The 21,949-nt window shown below is 38.9% G+C and overlaps 1 protein-coding gene and 1 non-coding gene across 4 annotated transcripts in view; one reads left to right on the forward strand and one right to left on the reverse strand.

The window, feature by feature from the left end:
* NEK1 (NIMA related kinase 1) overlaps nt 1-20,814 on the reverse strand; it is a 127,232-nt gene extending 106,418 nt beyond the window's left edge. For 2 of the 3 annotated variants that reach the window (XM_060184303.1, XM_060184295.1), the window contains exons 1-7: nt 20,121-20,814; nt 15,048-15,198; nt 14,263-14,359; nt 10,497-10,594; nt 8,984-9,067; nt 5,092-5,159; nt 4,871-4,957 (exon numbers count right to left, since the gene is read on the reverse strand). In XM_060184303.1, coding sequence (XP_060040286.1) covers nt 4,871-4,957; nt 5,092-5,159; nt 8,984-9,067; nt 10,497-10,594; nt 14,263-14,359; nt 15,048-15,164 — 551 coding nt within the window. In that variant the 5' untranslated portion in view covers nt 15,165-15,198; nt 20,121-20,814. The remainder of the gene's footprint in view (nt 1-4,870; nt 4,958-5,091; nt 5,160-8,983; nt 9,068-10,496; nt 10,595-14,262; nt 14,360-15,047; nt 15,199-20,120) is intronic. The other variant, XM_060184308.1, reaches the window with a different exon arrangement.
* Nucleotides 16,190-16,296, forward strand: LOC132537281 (U6 spliceosomal RNA). Its single transcript, XR_009548740.1, has one exon. It is a non-coding gene; the product is annotated as a U6 spliceosomal RNA (small nuclear RNA).
* Nucleotides 20,815-21,949: the final 1,135 nt, after the last annotated feature.

The raw sequence follows: 21,949 nt of genomic DNA on the forward strand, positions 1-21,949 counted from the left end.
AAAGTGACCAGTGATGGTTGAGAGAGATCTGTAAGAGGTCCAGACATATAACTATGTGGGAATCCAAGGGTTCCTGTTGGGAGCAGCGTTCAAGGTAAACCTCTTACAGGCCCCTCGTTAAGAGGGATGACTGGGATGGGTGGCATGGTAACCCTTGCAGGCCCCTCGAGAAGGGGGTTAGCCAGGAGGGGTGACATGGATAACACCATGGCCTTTGGCTGCGCTCTGCTAATTCCTCTATTATTGTTTATGCCTGGCTAGCTGATGTGGGCTTGGTGGCATGTAGCTGCTCCCCTGTTCGTGCTCTGCTGATTCTGGCAGGACTTATTAATCTTAAGAAACAATAGCCGGCTGCTGAATAATCATAGAATAGTATGTGAAAGTAAGCAAATCCAGTAACCACTCCCCTGTTTTACTGTTATGCTCAGTTGATCAAATTCCTGGAACTAGCTACATATAAGACAATAGTAATGGGAACATAGCAACTGTAAAAAAAATAGTAAGTTTGTAAGTAAATCATTAGAGGAGGAGAGCAAAATCCGGTAATCGCTTGATCTTTACCATAACCAATTGATCTTTACTGCAATCGATAGATCTTTAACTGCCAGTAAACCATGATACCTTGTGTAATCTTGTATTGTGTAAAACTATCTTGTGTGATCTTGTATTGTGTAGAACTGCTTGCTTTCTGTATAAATTTTGGAGACTCAGAAATAAAGTCACCTTGTCTCTGACATGGTCCTCCCTACCTCATTAATGTCTCATTCCTTCTCTCAGGCTTATTATTGGACTTTACTCCTTGCTGGACACGGAGACAACAAGTTCCCTAACTAGAGCCCCATATGATGGGATGGTCTAGTACTGACAATTAATATATGACTATTAAAGTGTGCCAGTCTCCTGCCTTTATTCAGCTTTTGTAGTCCTTATTTTAACTGATGAGATTAAACTTAAGGCAATTGAAGGCAGTGAGTAGGGGGAAGAGAAAAAAGTACATAAGCCTAAGTAGTAAATACTTGAGGTCAACCTAATCTGCCACTCAATGGAGACTGGTCCTGAAGTGAGTGCAGCCTAGAATGCTCCTAGCTGTGACCATGAACTACGAGTTTAGACTAACAGGAAACTAGAGGTTACACAGGCTCTGTGCTAAATATGAATATATAGGAGCCCTAGGTCAGATCAATGGGGTTTACAGTTAATGGTATATATATATATCTTCCTCATATTTGGAAGCTACTCTGTCCGAGTCCAGCTTTCTATTCTATTCTCAACTATGATACCATTTTCCCAGACAACACTTTTGGTACACCTGAATGTTAACTATCAGGCTCAGGTAAAAATTACCAAAGACATGGGCTCTGTGGAAAATACCTAAAATAGACTTCCTAGCTTCTTCCCACATGAAGACCCCTAGTTTCACCTGCTCTGTTCCTACCTTTGGATTCTTGTTTATTAAACAGTCTATCCTGCTTTATATCTTAATGCCTTTCATCCACCAAGTTGCAGACACTAACATGACAACGTCCTGACCTCCCTGGGCAAACGACCTTATCAAAGTATCCCAGAACCTCACCTCTCCAGACCCCTGCCCCACTAGGGAAAAGACAGAAACAGTCTGGGGGTGTGGATGGAACTGTCAATACGCATGTCCATCAGAGAATCAATTACAGAAGCCAGACCTTCCACAGTCTTCATCCCATAAAGAATAATGCTCCATACTCCCAGAGGGATAGAGAATAGGGAAGCTTCCAATGAAAGGGATGGGACACAGAAATCTGTTGGTGGGAACTGTATGGAATTTTAACCCTATTATCTTATAATCTTATTAATCATTATTAAATTACTAATAAAAGTTTTAAAGAATACATTATGAGAATGACTTTCTCAGGTTCTATTGCTCAGGTTTTAAATATTAGTTCAAAATCTTACAATAAAATAAAGAGAGGAGAGAAGTACAATCATGAATTACAATCAGCTATCTCACTCTTCCTTTCAGTTTGTCCCCAGTCCAAACTATACTCTACCCCAGACCTCCAGCCCCAGGAACTTGTGTGGCTGTGTTTTATGGCTCCCAGGCCACTTTTCCATTCATATATGGTAATAGAGAAAGACAAAGAAGTAGGAAGAAGTATCACTGATTCTCAAATGGAGAGCTGGGCTGGAGCCTGGGGAAGCAAGCACTCTATTTGGGAGAATTATCTATCTAGCCCTCTCTCATTTTAGCTTCTATGCGTGCTTTCAAAATCCAGACCAATGTTTCTTGGTCACATTTTTTGATGAGAAAGAATGAGAGAAATGAAGGGTAATTAAAATTCAGGGACAAATTCGTTCCTTTCCCATACCACCCCAAATATTATATAATCTATTGGGCAGATAGTACAATGTAGTGATTAGGAATTTTGGCTTGGGAGCCAAATGAGTGGAAATTTGAGATTACTTATCATTCTGCATTTGGTTACCATATATGGAAAGGAGGAACAATCAATACCTCAAGTTACAAGGTTACTGTGAAAATTAAAGTTAATGTGTAGAAGACATTCACAATACCTATACCAAGTGCTAAGTAATGATTAACCATTAAAAAGCAGTAGGTTGAGGCTGGACAGTGGCACACCCAGTTCAATACACACATTACCATGGGCAAGGTTCCCCCTACGGGAGGGATGCTTCATGAGTGGCGAAGCAGTGCTACAGGTATCTCTCTTTCTCTCCCTCTATCTTCTCTGCCCCTTGCAATATCCCTCCATCCTATTAAATAAATAGAAAAGGAAAAAATGGCTGGCAAGAGCAGTGGATTTTCTTAATATATTCTTTTTTTAATATTTATTTATTCCCTTTTGTTGCCCCTGTTGTTTTATTGTTGTAGTTACTGATGTTGTCATTGTTGGATAGGACAGAAAGAAATGGGGAGAGAAGGGAAAAACAGAGAGGGGGAGAGAAAGATAAGATACCTGCAGACCTGCTTCACTACTTGTGAAGTGACTCCCCTGCAGGTGGGGAGCCAGGGGCTTGAACTGGGATCCTTACCACCAGTTCTTGCGCTCTGCGCCACCTGCGCTTAACCCGCTGAGCTTAACACGACTCCCAAGAGCAGTGGATTTGTAAAGCTGGCACTGAACCTTAGCAATAACCCTGGTGACACACACACACACACACACACACACACACACATACACACACACACACACACACACACACACGGAAGTAATTATTACAAAGACTAAGACCAAATAAAGCACTGAATATCCAATCACAATTTAAATGACAAAATGACTCTATAGCTCCTGGGTCAGCATGACAACTCACCTACAGTGCTGGGCAGTTCTATGCCAAAAGGAAAGAGAGCAGTTCTCAGTATCCTACATAGTGAGCAAGCTTAAATAGCCATGAACAAAAAGGTTCAAACAGGATTGACTTCAGCTGATTGTGGAGGGTGGCTCTGATCTATTTCTATACCAAATGAGAGGAGAGCAGCTGAAAGTGTAAGGTGGACTTGAATCTGGTACAACTGTATCATCCATGTTCAGTGCAGACTTGGGGGACATGTGCATAAAGATGTGGAGAGATGCTAACTATAAGACACTGAACAAGGAGATTTAAGCAAAGGCAGATCATCTCTGGAACTTTGGAGGGAATGAAAATAAGTGACACAGCTTACCAGCTAGAAAGGTAGCTGAATGGATGTTCATGGGAGAAAGCAAGATGATTTACTAATATGGTGAGCAAGGTGCTGACTCAATGCATCTATTGCTCTTGCTTCATGTAAAGTAAAAGTTAATATCGACTGACTGTCAAAAAAAGAAAGAAAGGGGAGTTGGGCTGTAGCACAGCGGGTTAAGCGCAGGTGGCGCAAAGCACAAGGACCGGCATAAGGATCCCGGTTCGAACCCCGGCTCCCCACCTGCAGGGGAGTCGCTTCACAGGCGGTGAAGCAGGTCTGCAGGTGTCTATCTTTCTCTGCCCCTCTCTGTCTTCCCCTCCTCTCTCCATTTCTCTCTGTCCTATCCAACAACGACGACAACAACAATAATAACTACAACAATAAAACAACAAAGGCAACAAAAGGGAATAAATAAATAAAAATAAAATATTAAAAAGAAGAAAGAAAGAAAGAAAGAAAGAAAGAAAGAAAGAAAGAAAGAAAGAGAAAAAGATAGCTCACTTAAGAGTGTGAGCCAGATTTGGCAGGTCTGATTCCAGCACCCACCACACTGGAAGAAACTGTGTTGCTATGGTGTACTTCCCTCTGTCTTTCTATTTCTGGAAAAAAAAAAAAAAATTTAAAGTTGGCTCAATGTGGTGAAGCCTTAGCAAATACAAAAGCAATTACTATGTTTCTTTAGCAAAATTATAAAATAACTTATTTATCAATCTCCTCTCTCAATCTCAATCTCTCTCTTTCTCTCTCTCTTTCTCTCTCTCTATACGTATATATCATCCTTTGCACTAGACTTGCAAGGATGAGGTTCTGAGCTTAATTTCTAGCACCACATTTGCCAGTATGTTGACCATATGCCTACCTACCTCTTATGAAGTGAATCTAAAAAATAAAATAAAAAATTTTAAAAAAACCACTACATATCATCAGTGCTGAGGACCCAAGTTCAAACCCCAGGCTACCACATGGGAGCAACAACAGGGGGAAAGTCTCACACAGTGGTGTACTGATATGGCCTCTCTCTCTCTCTCTGTCCCATGCCCTTCATCTAGAAGAATTAAAAAAAATGGCCACCACAAGTAGCAGAAACCCTAGTGGAAAAAAAATGTGTGTTTGTGTATGTATTAATGATTATAGAATAATTTCCTGAAGGTTTACAAATATAACAGAGTTATAAGAAATATATCATGTAACAAATATTATTTTAAATACCTTTTATTGTTGTAAGGTTTATTTTCACAGATTTCAGGTGACAAGTAGTACGGAGTACCTATGCAAGTCCGAGCCAGTTCTACAGTACTAGAACAAAAAGAGTTGTTGGAGAATCTTAAGATATTTAAAGACACTAAAAATAATTACATATACATCAGCATGTATTAAAATTTCATTTGAGAGATTATATATTTAAAAAAGGTTTAAAATTGACTGGTTACCTATTAAGAACTCTAGCAATTCCAAAATCTCCAAGTTGTACAGTCCCATCTTTGGTTAAAAATATGTTCTGTAAAACACAAAGACAAATCTAGAAAAGTTACATTAAAGCTCTGAGCTGGTACTTTTTTTTTTTTTCCCAAAAAAATGAACCTAGGTGTCCAACAATAGTTGAGTGGCTAAAAAAGTTGTGTTATATATACACAATGGACTACTACTCAGTTATCAGAATAATGAGTTCACCTTTGTTACCTCATTTGGGTTGGAGCTTGATGGAATCATATTAAATGAGATAAGCCAGAAAGAGAAGGATGAACATGGGATGATCTCATGCTTGGGCAGACACTGGGTAAAGGGGGTGTCAGGTACTGGTGCATGATGGTAGAGGAGGTCCTAGGCTGAGGTTGAGTGTTTTACAGAAAATTGAGAAATTTTAAACATGCATCAAAAACTGTATTTACTGTAAACCATTAAAGCCCCCCCCATAAGAAAATTAATCTAGTTAAAAAAGAATGCTGGCAGGCAAGAGACACATATCACAAATTGCACTTATAAAAGACGTTTTAAATAATCCAATTCATTGAGACAGAATGTAGGTTAGTGGTTTCCAAGATCCAGGTAAAGAAGAAATGAAAATAGACTGATTACGGTCCAGGCAGTAGTACAACTATTTGAGCACACATATTATAGTGCACAAGGAACCAGATTCAAGCTCAGGGTTCTGCAGAGGAAAAGCTTCACAACAGGAAGCTTATAGGAGCAATACTGTAGGTGTCTCTCTCTCTCTCTCCATCCATATCTAACTCTTACCTCTTGATTTCTCTGTCTCTATTTCATAAATAAATAAATAAAACATAAAAAAAGAGAGAGAGACTGACTATGGTATACAATTTTTTGTTTGGTTGGTCTGGGAGTGATAAAAAGGTTCTGGAATTAGAGCATGGTGATGCTGAGTATGCTAAAAAGTACTTTTTTATGCTTTAAGTCAGTAATTTTGTGGAATGTAAACTATAACTCAATAAAGTTTTTTTTTAATATTTATTTTATTTATTTATTCCATTTTGTTTCCCATATTGTTTTATTGTTGTAGTTATTATTGTTGTTGTTGCTGGATAGGACAGAGAGAAATGGAGAGAGGAGGGGGAAGACAGAGAGGGGGAGAGAAAGATAGACACCTGTAGACCTGCTTCACCACTTGTGAAGTGACTCCCCTGCAGGTGGGGAGCCAGGGCTCGAACCTCAGTAAAGTTTTTTTAAAAATCTAGATCTGGGAGTCGGGAGGTAGCACATCAGGTTAAGCGCACGTGGCACAAAGCATAAGGATCCTGGTTCGAGCCCCCGGCTCCCCACCTGCAGGGGAGACGCTCACTTCACACACGGTGAAGTAGATCTGCAGGTGTCTCTCTTTCTCTCCCCCTCTCTTTCTTCCCCTCCTCTCTTCATTTCTGTCCTAACAACATCCACATCAATAACTACAACAATAAAAAAAATCTAAATCTATCTCTTAGAGGGGGAAATTCTATGGATTCTAACTAATTTAAATGTAATAATGTTTCTAATAATTTATCCAACTATTTTGCACAAATAGAAATAGTAGTTCAAGGCTCTATGAATCAGTGAAGCTAAGAATTTATGGAGGGGCAAGGGTAGACAGCATAATGGTTATGCAAACAGATGCCTGAGGTTCCGAAGTCTCAGGTTCAATCCCCTGCACCACCACAAGCCAGAGCTGATCAGTGGTCTAATAAAAAAAAAAAAAAAAAAAAAGAATTTGTAGAGCAACTTGACTTAAATTTCATATCAATCGGGACATCTGAATCAAGCTTATGCTCACATCCAAAGATGACAGCCACATGTAGAAAAGTGAAACTAGACCACCACCTAACACCATACATCAAGGTCAAATCAAAATGGATTAAAAATCTAGATATTAATACACAATGACTCAGGTTCAAGCCCCTGGTCCCCACCTGCAGAGAGAAATCTTAGTGAGTGGTGAAGCAGTACTGCAGGTGTCTCTCTGTTTCTATCCCTCTCTACCTCTCCCTTCTCCCTGACTATCTCTATACGATAAATAAATAATGTTAATTTTTTTAAATCTTAAATATAAATAAATACATAGATATTAGACCAAAAACTCTAAAATTTATAGAAGAAAATGTCGGTGAAACTTGGCAAGACTTTCACATTAAAGATGTGGGAGGGCAGGGGAGATAGCATAATGATTATGCAAAGAGACACTCATGCCTGAGGCTCTGAAGTCCCAGGTTCAATCCTCCGCACCACCATAAGCCAGAGCTGAGCAGTGCTCTGGTGTTTCTCTGTGTGTGTCTCTCTCCCTGCATCTAAATAAATAAATGAAATATTTTATTTAAAAAAAAAGATGTATTTGGAGACAACCCCCTGGGCGTGGAAAACAAAAATAAGAGTAAATAAACAGAATTGCATGAAACTAAAAAGCTTCTACACTTCAAAAGCAAACTATACATGGATAACCAGGAAACCAGTAAGTGGGAAAAGACATCTACACATCACACATCAGACAAGTGACTGATATCAAACATGTATACAAAATTGGTACAGATCTACAAAAAGCAGAAAAGATAACCCAGTAAAAATGTGGGTCAAGGAACTAAACAGAGGGGGGCTGGGCGGTAGTGCAGCAGGTTAAGCGAACATAGCACAAAGTGGAAGCACCGGCGTAAAGATCCTCAGTTCCCCACCTGCAGGGAGGTATTGCTTCGCAAGTGGTGAAGCAGGTCTGCAGGTGTCTTTCTCTCCTCCTGTCTTCCCCTCCTCTCTAGATTTCTCTTTGTTCTATCCAACAGCAACAATGGCTATAATAACAACAGCAATAACAATAACTACAACAAGGGCAACAAAACAGGAAAAATAGCCTCCAGGAGCAGTGGATTCATAGTGCTGGCACCAAGCCCCAGTGATAACTCTGGAGGCAGAAAAAACCAAACAAAAAAAAACTCAACAGGCAGCTTTCTAAAGAAAAGATATACATGGCCCACAGACACAGGAAGAAATGCTAAAAGACAATAGGCAGAAGCTGATGGCCTATGGTAAACTGAGCTCTACTTCTTCAAACACAAGTGCCACTCAGAGTAGCCAGCCCTATGGCTTGAATTCAGACTGAAATCTTACAGAAAAGCATATATGCACACTACACAGAGTCAAAAACAAAAACAAACAAACAAACAAAAACCTCAAAAGACTAAGTATCCCAATAACTCTCACATTCATTTCTCTAATGGAATCTGCTACTTCACAGAGAACTGCTTCATTTTTAATGAACTTTTGCTCTCTAATAGCTTTGCACTCAGTGCAGTAGTTTTATCTTATAGCTCTGATATTCTCTCAACTTATTATACTTACTAGGCCTCTTCTGTAAGCCTCAAATCCATCCAAACTGTCTTTCAAATCCTACAGCTATTTGGACTTTTCTCTGTGTGTCTTATAGCTCTTTGGTGAAATGGAATTCTGACATCCTGAATTTCTCCCTAGTGCCAGAAGCCAGAGCTGAGCACTGTTTTGGAGAGAGATGGAACCGGGACGGCTGGGATGAGGAAGGGTAGAGAAGGGAAAAGAAAAAAAAGTACATGTAAATGTAGAAAATATATACTTTATGTGCAACCATTTTTGGTTTATTCCCCATAATAATGAGGAAAACCAAGAAAGAGAAAAATACAGAGAGCAGGAAAGAGATCCAACACAAGATGCAGATGATAAGGATTTCGAAGATTCAGAGAAGGGAAAACAGTAAATGAGAAAGTAACCAAATATGAAAATTTTTGGTCCAAGAAAATGCAGGATTTATGTCTGAGTTCATTAGTGACAAAGTAAATTATTAGTAACATCAAGTTATTAGTGATAGAAAAAACATACCTGTGATTTTATGTCTCGATGGAGAATTTTTCTATCATGTACATGTTTCAATGCCAAACATATCTGTACAAACCAGTCCAAAATCTAGGGAAGGAGTATTAGATATATCATATCTTTTACAATTTACATTTTACTACAGTTTTTCTTTTATCACAGAAGGATTCAGAAATACATTTAAAATTAAACCCATAAAAAAATTTAACTGTGTGTGTGTGTGTGTGTGTGTGTGTGTGTGTGTGTGTGTGTGTGTGTATACATATATATAAAATAGAGCCAAGCAGTGGCACAGGACCTAGGTTCAAGCCCCCACTCGCTGCCCGCAGGGAGGAAGCTTCAAGATAGCTAAAGTAGGTCTGCAGGTGTCACATTCTCTTACCCTCTTTCCTCTCCCCCTGTCAATTTCTCTCTATTAAATAAAATAATAACAATTTTTTTAAAAAAAGGACAAAGGGAAAAATGGCTGCTGGGAGCAATGGATTCACCACGCAGGCACCAAGGCCCAGCAATAACCATGGTGTAAAGGAAGGAAGGAAGGGGAGGAAGTAGAAAGGCAGGCATAAATAGGTGTCCCAGAACCTAGCATAAATACAAGCACAATAATAAGCAAATCTTTTTTTAAAGGGTGTAAATTAAGAAATAATAGAAAAAAATACGACTGGAGTTAGGAGAGACATATTTCCTTCAAAAAAAAAAAAAGAAACTAGATTTAAAGTAATAGTGTCTAATGTAAGATTTCTGGAGCTAGAAATACCTGACAAAGTCACGTTTTAGGAAAATATACTCTAATAACAATTTGCCACATTGATAGATAATAATAGAATAGCTGGTGGTCTTGGAGGTGGTGCAGTGGATAAAGCATTGGACTCTCAAGTGTGAGGTCCTGAGTTCGATCCCCAGCAGCACATGTATCAGAGTGATGTATGGTTCCTTCTCTCTTCTATCTTTCTCATGAATAAATAAATAAAATCTTTAAAAAAATAATAGAATAATTGAATGAATGTGAGTGATAAGACTGACAGATATAGAATTAACCAGGGCTGGACAGTGGTGCATCCAGTTGAGTACACATGTCAAAATGTGCAAGGACCCAGTTTCAAGCCTCTAGTCCACACCCGCAGGGAGAAGCTTCATGAGAAGTAAAGCATGCTACAGGTATTTCTCTCTCTCTCCCCCTTCCCTCTTGATATCTGTCTCTAATAAATAAAAAACATATATTAAAAATAACTATAGTGAATGTTGTATATGTAACTATAAAGAAATATAGCATCTAACATATGTCAGATATACAACATTACTAATAATAAAGAAATGAGATGTAGATCTGAGATCTAAAGTGAGAGTTAATTAGAATAGAAATGTTATTATGATGTTAGAAGACAAAAAAAAAAAGATGTTAGAAAACAGCAAACTCCCTAGTAATTATCACTTGTAGTTACAAATACACATATAAATTAACAAGCTTTGAATTACTTCTTAATAGGATACTGAGTCAATCTCCTCTATGCTAACTTACCTGATCCTCTTGGAAAAAAGTGCCTTTCTGAGCATTTATTCGTTTAAATAGATCTCCTCCTTCACAGTAATCCATCACTATGTAGAGAGAGCCATTTTCTATAAAATATAAATATTTCATATCAGTTTATCAAAAACACGGCTAAGTTAAAGACACCTGAAGTTTACCAGAGAGGAGCAGTTAACTACTTTGTTAAACAACAACAAAAAAAAGAACCACACTCAGAAAAATGCAAAGACAAAGTATACTGGTCATACAAATCATACTATGACAGACAATTCAACTGCTACTGATTTTTCTTTCAAGTCACTCACTAGAGACAACCCAGTTTTGTAAAAAATTACATCAGTTGAAAATTAAATAGAAAAACATCTCACTTATATGGTGTTCATACTAAGAATCTCTGGCACACAGGCAAAATGCAAAGACATTGATTTCTTTAAAAGTATACCAACAGGGCAGGTGGTGATATACTAGGTAGAGCACACATATTACTATATACAACTCCACTGCTCCTGGCGGCCATCATTTTCCATTTGTTGTTGTTGGATAGAACAGAGAAAAATTGAGAGAGGAGGGGAAGACAGAAATAGGAGGAGAAAGACAAATACCTGCAGACCTGCTTCATTTAGCACTTGTGAAGTCACCCCCCACCCCCTGCAGGTGGAGAGCAGGGGCTCAAACCGGGATCCTTGCGACCATCTTTGCACTTTGGTACCACTTGCACTCAATCTGGTGCGCTACTGCCCCACAATTATTTTTCAGTAACAAAAAAATTTAAGTGGTTTCAGAGAAAGTATTTGCTCATCTGATTAAGAGTACAGATTAAAGAGAATAATTTCAAGACAGTGAGATAGCATAATTGTTATGCAAAAGACTCTCAGGTCTGAGGCTCTAAGGTCCCAGGTTCAATCTCTAGCACCACAATAAGCCAGAGCTAAGCAGTTATCTGGTGCCCACCTCATTAAAATAATAAATAAATAACATATATTTTAAAAGAATAATTTCTGGTGCTACTATGACATTTTAAGAACCTGAGAGCACTTTAAATATAGCTCAATAGAAGTTAACAATGAAGTTCATAGGAGTACCATGAATATAGTACACTAGGAGAAATGATTTCAGAACATTTTCACAGAGACAACACTTAAAGGTAGTTTACTTTAAAAAGATGTATACTGTCATCCTGTCTTTGTCCAAATGCATATACATGCTGGGAAATTGTGCAAATGCAGTCACATCTGCCATGTTGTCCCCTCAGGCTACTGCTAGTTCCCTGGAGAGTTGGGACATTCTTAGAGTGCCTGTTCTGCCATGTTGTGCCCTCAGGGCATTGTCTATTTCCCCTCGATATTTGGAGTGCTTTGGTCACTCCTCCCCCTTCCCATTCTCACAAGAGTTATTATCCTATCGTGGAGTGCTATGGTTACTCCTCCCCCTTCCCATTCTCGAGAAAGCTGCTCCTATAAAAGCCCTTCTTCTTCCGCACCTCGCTCTCTTGCCAGCGCTTCACTTCGGTGTTCAGATGCAGGAAAGGTTACTGCGTGAGGCGGCCATTTTCGCTACCTCCACGTGGCCCAACCTGCTTCTCTAGCACCCAACTCTGAGGTGCCAGCGCAAATAAAGATTTATGTTCCCTCTTTGCTCTGGACCTCCTCTCTCTTCTCCGTGGCGCACAACAATATATACATATTTATCTTTTGGTTATTTTTGGAGCTTCACTACTCAGAACTTTTTTTCAAATAGAGAAAAAGAGGATATCTTTCTCCACCATCACTTCCATCAGGAACGTCATCATAAGCCCCCTTGTGGGTCTTCCCAGGACCTTGCCCTCACCATAAAGCAGCAATGGTAGGGACAACCCCTGTCTCCAAAGGGAGGCTGGGTCATCCTGCTCTGCCACTTATGGAAGACTGGTCTTGAAATGAGTGCAGCCTGCAATGTTACCAGCTATGGCCATGAACTGTGAGCTTAGAACAATGGTGACTCAGAAGTTACACAGATTTGTGTGCTAAACATAAATATATATGGACCCTGGATCAGGTAGATAAGGTAAATAGTTAATTTTATTCATAGATTTTTTTTTCAAGAATCAGAGTTACTCTATGCACTAGTCCAACACTCTAGCCCTTTTCTCTACACTGACACCATCTTCTCAGATAATACTTTTGTCCAACTCCATGTTAGCTATCAAACTTAAGCAAAAAACTACAACAGTTGTGGGCCCCTAGGAAGATGCCTAGAATGGACTTTCTAGCTTCTTTCCACCCTAAGACCCCTGTTCTCATCTGCTCTATTCCTACTTTCTGTTTCCTGTTCATTAATAACTTTTTCCCACTTTACATCTTGCCGTCCTTCAGTCACTAAGTTACAGACACTATCATGATTCCATCCTGACTTCTCTGGGCAAACGACCTCACCAATGCATCTTAGAACCTCACTACTTCAGAACACTGCCCCACTAGGGAAAGACAGAAACAGGCTGAGAGTATGGATCGACCTGCCAACACCCATGTCCAGCAGAGAAGCAATTACAGAAGCCAGAATTCCCACCTTCTACACCTCGAAAACAATTTTGATCCATACTCCCAGTTGGGGGAGAAATGATAGAAGGCTCTGAACTCCAACTCCCATCAGAAACCAGAGAGAGGAGAAAAAGGGAGGGGCATTTGGATATAATAATAGGTATATGTGTGACTTGGAAAGGAAGAGAAGATAGAACTCTCCCCCCCTACACACACACACACACAAAAAAAAAAAAAGCCAAATATATACAAATATAGACAGATGGTTATAGAAATAACAGTTGACCCATATCTGCAACCTTGGGAGAACTGCTGTAGATTCCAATGGAGGGAATGGGGATCCAGAACTCTGGTGGTGGGAATGGTGCAGAGCTTTTAACTTTGTAAATCAATATTAAGTCACTAATAAAATATAAAAATAGAATAGAAAGAAAGTAAGAAAGAGAGAAGGAAAAAAAGAAAGAAAGACAGAGAGAAAGAAAGAAAAGTCAACCCATATCTGTTACCTTGAGAGAACTACTGCAGCTTCCAGTGAAGGGAATGGGAGGAGGGGGAATGACACGGAACTCTGGTGGAAGGAATGTTGTGGAATTGTACCCGTTATTAATGAAAACCAGTATTAAATCACTAATAAAAATGAATAAAATTAAAGATAGAGGGTATTAAAGAAATTACAGTACTAAAGCTTCCTCCAATATAGTGGGGGGGGTCAGACTCAAACCTAAGTTGCAAGCACAACAAAGGAACGTGTACTATCCAAACGAGCTATTTTCCTAATCCACCCATATTGCTTCTTTTTAAGTAATCATAATAGCAAGACACTATTAAAAACTACACAGGGACAATGTAGTGTCAGTAAAATCCTAGAATCAAGGTGATACTCGGACATCTAAATAGTAAAACAAAAATAACATTCTTTTCTTTCTGAGAATATAGGTTTTTTCACTGGGCCTTAGTACCTGCATGATTTCACCACTTCTGGGTAGACTTTTTTTTCTTCCATAGAGGGTGAGATATACAAAGGGAGATAAGGAGACAGAAAAAAGGAGAGATACCACAGCACAGTTCCACTGCACATGAAGTTTTCCCACTGTGTGGAGTCAGGGACTTGAACTAGGTATTGTATGTGGCAAAATATATATTGTACCTAGGGATCCATCTCCTGGTCCCCCAGAAGAATTCTTTATAAGTATGCAAATGTTGTCATATTGCTTAGGGGGCTCTTGCAAAATTTATCTTACCTTCAAATGACTCTCTATACTGGACAATATTTGGATGTTTCATATTTTCCAATACTGCAACTTCTCTCCTTGACTCTTCCCTTTCTTTACTGGACATCTTAAATTATAGGAGAAAAGGTAATATTAAATTAAGTCATCAATAAAAACCTAAAGTCCATCAATAAGAAAGAGGCTTAAAAAAATAAATAAATAATAGTGTCAGACCAAGGAAGAGCATACCAGGAGAGAGTATCCCTATTATTCTTAAAGTCTTCGCATCACACCATAAAAGGAACTCAAGAAGCTACCTGCATTGCAGAGTACTGTCCTGGCATCTCTCCTCTCTCTCTTACCTCTCATCTTTTTCCATTGTGTTTCTCTCTCAAGCTCTCTCCAAATAAAAATGAGAAATGTGTCTGTGAGGCAACTCAGAAATATCACAAATGCACAAAGTTCTGAGTTGTTTCACTATCGTCACATAATAATAATAGTAACAAAAATAATGCCAATAAAGCACAGCTGAAACAAGTATAGCTAAAATATCAGTTCAAATTGCAATATACACATTTTTAGATGATCAAATTAGACTACATTATAAAACAGATGTTGTATATTTTAATAAATAAATGCAAATATACATATAAAATTCTGAAAAGATACACAAACTATTCTAAAATGAGTGGCTCTCCAGGATTATAGTTGGTCACTTTAGATTCTATACTGCCATATGCTTCTTTACTCTCTAGTAATGAGTTGTTTATAATTCAGATTTAGTATGCAAATAATCAAGCAAAAAATACACTTACTCTTGAGATACTAATTTCCTTGATAACATATTGCCTGCCATCTTCTGTAGATTTAACAAGGATGGCTTTTCCAAATGAACCTTCTCCAATCTTCTGCAGTCTAACATACTTCTCCATGGTTTTCCCCCACTACGGCATCTTAACAGATACCCTAGAAATTAATACAAAAGCTTTTAAAAGTTAACAGTTAAAAGGGATAAAGCATATCTCCTATAATTACATTTCATTCACATCCTAATATCTTAGTAACTTAAAAAGGGTATTTAAAATCTTTACTGAAAACTAAATAAATTTTATTTCAATTTTAGTGAAGCAACCCTATATAGCTGGTTTTAGAGGGAGTGTTAGGAGAGGACAGGAGAAAAGAAAAACACATTTATTAGTTACATCTACTGATAAGATTACCCTGTTGCACAGATACATGAATTTACTGTGCTAATCTAAAACCAACAGATATTTAATTCATGTAATTTGCTCTTTCCTATGCCCATGGCAAGCAGACCTCTTCTGTATAATTCCAGCAAATGGAATACAAATGAGCATATTATGAAGATTACACTAAATTTTTCTAATAAAATTTTCTTGACAGTTGAATGTATTTCTCATTGTAAATTAACATATATGTGTGTTCTCATCTCATCCATCAATATGAAATTAGTCATGCAGTTAAGCAAACATAGTACTAAGTACAAAGACCCAGCTCCCCACCAGCAAGGGGGTCGCTTCACAAGTGGTAAAGCAGACCTGTAAGTGTCTTTCTCTCTCCCTCTCTATTTCCCCTACTTTCTCAATTTCTCTCTGTCCTATCCAATAAAATGGAAAAAATGGTTTCCAGGAGCAGTGAAAGTAATTCATTGTAGTGCCTGCACAGAGCCCCAGCAATAACCCTGAAGGCAAAATAATAAATACGTTTTTAAAAAATGACTCCAGGGCCTGTGGTAGAACACCCAGTTGAGTGTACATGTTAACATGCACAAGGACCTGGGTTCAAGCCCCTGATCCCCACCAGCAGGGGAGGAGTTCACAAGTGGTGAAACAGTGCTACAAGTAAGTATCTATCTCCCTCTCTATTCCTATCAATCTCAATTTCTCTCTGTCCTAGCAAAAAATTCCAATATCCTTAATTGGCAAAATTCATTGTCGCACTCACTTTGACAGCACATACATTGAAACTGAAATGATACACAGAAGGTTAGCATGACCCTTGTACAAGGATGCCATGTAAATTCATGAACGGTTCCATTTTTTTTAAATCATTGTCATTTTAGTCTTGAAATTAAGTTACAAGAGCAAAGATGAATTATTATTCATGGAAATAGAATGAATAATTTTTTTTAAATATATGGAATAACAAAGACTATGCTTTGCCTAAGCAATTCTAAGAGAAAAGCAAAACAGAAGCACTGTGTTCCCTAACTTTAAAGTATACTACAAATCAATAGTAATTAAAATGGCATGGTATTCATCACTGGTCACTTCCATTAGGCCCTTCTGTGGGCTTTCCAAGACCTTACCTTCACTACAAACTAGCACTGATAAGGTCTGCCCTGCTCTCCAAAGGGAGGCTGGGTCATCCTACCCTGCCACTTGAGGAACCCTGGTCCTGTAATGAGCACAGCCTAGAATGTTCCCAACTGTGATTACGGACTGTGAGCTTAAGAGACCTGGAGGTTATATAGGCTGCTCCGCTAAATATGAGTATACATGGGTCACAGGTCAGGTTGATGGGTAAATAGTTAATTGAATTTATATATTGTCTTTGAGTTTGGTAGCTAAAGCAAGAAATAAATAAGTGAAAAAAGATGACTTCAAATGTTACCAAACAATGCCAAGGGCATATACCTTTCTGAACAATGAAAGGCTTGTATTTCACCTGGAGAGATAGCTCAATTGATAGAATGCAGAACTCACATCCCTGAGGGTCCTGGTTTGACACCCAGCACTGCATGTACCAGAGTAGCTCTGGCTTCTCTATTGGTCTAGCTAATGTGAAAAATATATATATATAAATAAATCTCTGGAAAACAGACTTGTAGCAGCCTAGGTGTTGATGCAGGTATAAAGTGTTGGACTCGCAAGCATAAGGTCCCAAGTTCAAGCGCATCTAGTATGCTAGAGTGATGCTCTGGTTCTCCCTTTCCTCATCTCTCCTCCCTCCCACTAATGCATACATATTCACATAGAGATGTGTGGTCGTTTCTAGAGTAAAGAACTTTTTTTTTCTTTTCTTTTCTGTAGAAGCTACATTGCAAAAGCACACCAGAAGTGAAAAGAAAAACATGATGAGTTGCTTTTAGTGTTGTGCAAATATTAAGCAGAGCTATTTATTTTCTAGTTGTGAGACTTCTCAGGTAAATTAGGTAAATTCAGAAGATGTTTCAAAACAAATGAAATAACAAAACTATAGGATTACACATCCAAAATGTCCACAATGTGCAAATGAACACTAATTTCTAATTTCAGTATTGTAATAAAGCCAGATTTGAAACAAACATTTGCCCACTTTATGCTAGAGTTGTCAACATTAAATGAAAATCACAGTACAATTTGACAGTATCTTTTTTTTTTTCCAACACCAGAGAACTATTTAACCCTGGCTTATATGGTGGTGCATCAGGCATGAAAGTCTATTTGTATAACCATTATGCAAGTTCCCCCCTGACTGTATCTTTTCTATTTTTATTATTAATGATTTAGATTAGTGATTGATTTAGACATTATCTTAAAAGTGATAGTTTTATTTGTTTCTAACTTTAGATACAAGAATATAACAATGTATAATGCTGTTCAGTCTCTTCCTCTTTTTCTTTCCCTGTCTTGAAACAATAGCAATAAAAAGTCTGCCAGGAGCTACAGAATCATAGAAGCATGAGGTGGGGGGCGTGGGGTGGGACAGGGCAGAGTGTCACAATACCTTACAGCCCACCAGAGCACCAACACTCCCACCACATCCTGCTCACTTCCTCGATTAACCTAAATAACCTCAGTTCTGCAGTCCAAGACCAAGGCTTAGTCTTCACTTGACTTTGCTTATTCCTGTACTTTGTTTCTATATGCGAGTGTTCAGTATTTTCATTTTATGCAAATCCCTTTAGTGCTTCTTGTAGAGCTGGCTTGGTGTCAGTGAATCCCTTTACCTGTTATTGTCTGAAAAACTTTCTCACTGCTTCAAATCTGACTAGCAATCTAGCAAGATACAGTGTTGGGGGCGGGGGTGGTGGTGAATGTTTTTTCCACTTAAAATTCTGAATATATCCTGCCAGATTTTTTATGCTTTTAATAGTTTCAGATGAGAAATCAGCTGGGTGTCTTATAAGAGTTCCTTTATAAGTCCCTTTCATTCATTTTCCCTAGCTACTATGAATATTCTCTTTATCTTGACCTTTGTCACTTTAGTTGTATGTTCTTAGTATCACATGCTTTAGATAGGTTTGGATTTACTTTTCTTAGAGGCCTTAGATTCTCTTAGATAACTAATCAAATAAGTTATCTAATCCTTTGTCTCTTTTCTCCTCTGGGCACCCTTCTGATGCAGACATTGCTCCTCTAGTGCTTTTTGGTTTGGTTTTGTTTTTGATTGGTCTTTTTTTCTTCTTTTGCAAGCTGTGAAGCAGTGCTACAGGTGTCTCTCTTTCTCTCTCCCTACCTCCCCCTTCTCCTTTGATTTCGGTCTCTATCAAATAATTAATTAAAAATAATTAAAACAGTCTCTGCAGCACTGTGTAAAATGGCAAAACCTAAATGATCCTGAAACAAATCAAAGAATTTTTATATTTGTGTGGATTTGTTAACAAATGAATAAATATGGTATATTACTACTTGTGTATTAAAAGGAAATATATGTATATACTTAAAAGTATGTATAAGTAAAACCCTAAAACACACAGATATACAAAATGGGATTCCTTTTAAACTTTTTTCCAAAATACTTTCCTTCTCTGCCAATCAATTTACACAACAGCTTCTGTTGTTGAAATTACAAACATGTAATTTATCTTCATGAAAAGCCATCATGTTTAAACTTAGATTAGAAGGCAGCGATAAGACAATACAATTCATTTGAATGATCAATGTATTATTAAAATGACCTCAAAGGAACTCACTGGCCAAGTTCCATTTGCCCCACAAAACTAATGATGACTTACAGTGCAAAAACAGGTTTTTCTCATAAAATGGGCTCCTTACCTTTCATTAAGAACAATCTTAAATGAAATACATTTTTAGAATCTCGAATACTAGACAAATCTAAACTAGAAATAATACTCTGATTTCACTATTCAGGCTAAAGTTCACTATTTCTACAATACTACTGCATCACGAATTACAAAAGGCTATTACTAGCATATTTCAGTACTTGAATCCTCAATATTTAACTATTTCTAATTTAATTTATTATAGCAATAATGTCTTCCTGCTCTTTGGAATGGCTCTTACAGTGCAAAAAAAAAAAAGCCTGTAAAAAATAAAGTTATGATGAACTCTGAAAGTAATGTAACTTTTAATGCCTTACAAAGAGAAATTCTTTAAATTATGAAAAGCAAAATCGGAAAGCAAAGGATAACCAGCTAATTGCTACTCATTTTCCAATTAAAATGTATATGTAATTTAAGGCAAGCGATGTAAATGCGTACTTATCCACACCATGATTTATATTATTTTAATTGCATTATCACTATATATTTTTCCTTTATTAGGGAGAGTAATGGTTTACAGTCAACCGTAAAGTACAGCAGTTGGTACATGTGTAGCATTTCTCAGTTTTCCACTTAACACTCTAATAACCCCCCACACACACACCTAGGTCCTCCTCCACCATCATGTTCCAGGACCTGAACACTTCACCCCACCCCAGACTCCTTTACTCTGGTGCAATACACCACATCACTATATTTTTAAAAGAATGTTCAAGGGTGTCATTTCCAATATTATACTTACAGAATTAACATCTTAATGAGATGCAGATACTACTTTTTCTGAGTATGCATGCATTCTCTACATAACCAAGTCTCCGCAAGGCCTCCACATTGGACTATTCTGCATGTCATTGCTTCTTTTCTCCCCAGTGCAACTCACCTCAATGACACAGGATGTTAGTAGGAATAACGGTGATGACTGACAAGTAAGTCTTAAGTCTAGCAGACTCTTGCTAGGACACTTAATGTGGCACAGACACTTCCCTGCACCTTAAAATGACATCCTGAGAGAGAAGTCACGAAGCCACGTTTGTCTAAGCAGCAGCAGCAGCTCACAACCTGGTCTGAAAGCGGGGGGATGAGGGGTGCACTGAGGTCGGTACACCTGGCACCAGATGTCTGCTGAACCCTCGGGTTAGACTCGGACGGGTCCCAGCAACGCAGTGTTAGAGGTCCGCAGAGCTCGGGCGAAACAAACAAACCGGTTTCTGCGCCCCTAGGAAACGGCGGGCGGCCGCGGGGGTAGAAGCGAGCGCCTGGGACCCCGCCTCCCACCTGCACTCAGGTCGCTGCCACAGGCTCTGGCGGGGCGGCGCCGGGGGGCTTGAGGTTGGGGTGCTGCCTGCCTTCCCAACTAAGTGAAGAACTTCTTAGGAATCGGAGCTGCACATACAACAGACTGGCGCCTCATATTTCTAAAAGAAAAAAAAAAAAAAAACCCGGCTCCAAGGAAGAGTGTCAGGGGGGAGCGGCCAGCGCGTCATTGGCGCTGGCGTGTGACGTCATCACGCGGGAGCGGGCCGCCGAAGAGGCGGTCGGGAAGGCGGGGCTTGGTGGGGCGAGGCTTCTCGCTATTCCAGAGCCTGCAGGAGAAGGTTGGTAAGGAGGCAAGTAGGTGAACACGGACGCCTGACAGTTGATTGCAAGTAAAACATAAATATATCTCATGCATAAAACAAACAAACAAAATTTCTTTCCCCTGAAGGATTTCACATTAGGAGTGACTTTTGGGGTGGCCACCGCGTTTATCACAGAAGCTCCATGCCTGCAGGATTCCTCCATCCTGATGGATTCCACACCCACCTCCTCCCTGAGGATAAAGCTCCCCTCAGGCAGAAGTTTCTACGTGGTGGGAATATAGAGCCTTATTCATGCATGTGCACTCTACTGGGTGAACCAACTCAAAGGCCCCCGGATGCCACACTTTCTTTTTATTTTTTTTTTAATTAAAAGTTTTTCAAACCTTTCTTATTGGATTGGTACAAAAAAAAAATAGGAAAAGGAAAGGGGGGAAATAGGGAGGGAGAGAAAGAGAGCTGCAGCACTCTTTGTGAAACTTCCCCCCACCCCTGAGGTGGGGACCTGTGGTTTGAACCCTGGTCCTTGTACATTGGAGCATGTGTAGTCCACCAGATGCTCCACCACCAACATGCCACATTGTTTTTTAAAAGTATTAATAATTTCAGTTAAAAAGCAAGCTTTTTCTAGAATATGTTGTGTAGTTAAAGAAACAATTTTGAAGTATTTACATTTGTTTGAAGGTATAGTGAGGGTTTCTATACCTTTACATCTATGTATGTATACTTGCTGGTCTGTTGAAAAGTTTTCTGGTCTAAGTACCATTCTTCATTGCAGGGCTTTCAGAAATAGCTACAGATGATTTTCCATGATAAAGGATCAAATTTGATATTGCTCTGAGTAATATCAGTTTGCCTAAACCCGAGATATTGGAGAATCCAAATTTGATGTTCAAGAATGGTGGCTGGGGAGTCTGGCAGTAGTGCAGCCGGTTAAGTACACGTGGTGGGAAGCACAAAGACAGGCTTAAGGATCCCAGTTGGAGCCCCCGGCTCCCCACCTGTAGGGGAGTCGCTTCACAGGCAGTGAAGCAGGTCTGCAGGTATCTGTCTTTCCCTGCCCTCTCTGTCTTCCCCATCTCTCTCCATTTCTCTCTGCCCTATCCAACAACGACGACATCAATAACAACAA

This window comes from Erinaceus europaeus, chromosome 2 (assembly GCF_950295315.1).
Source record: "Erinaceus europaeus chromosome 2, mEriEur2.1, whole genome shotgun sequence".
NCBI classification, from domain to species: Eukaryota; Metazoa; Chordata; class Mammalia; order Eulipotyphla; family Erinaceidae; genus Erinaceus; species Erinaceus europaeus.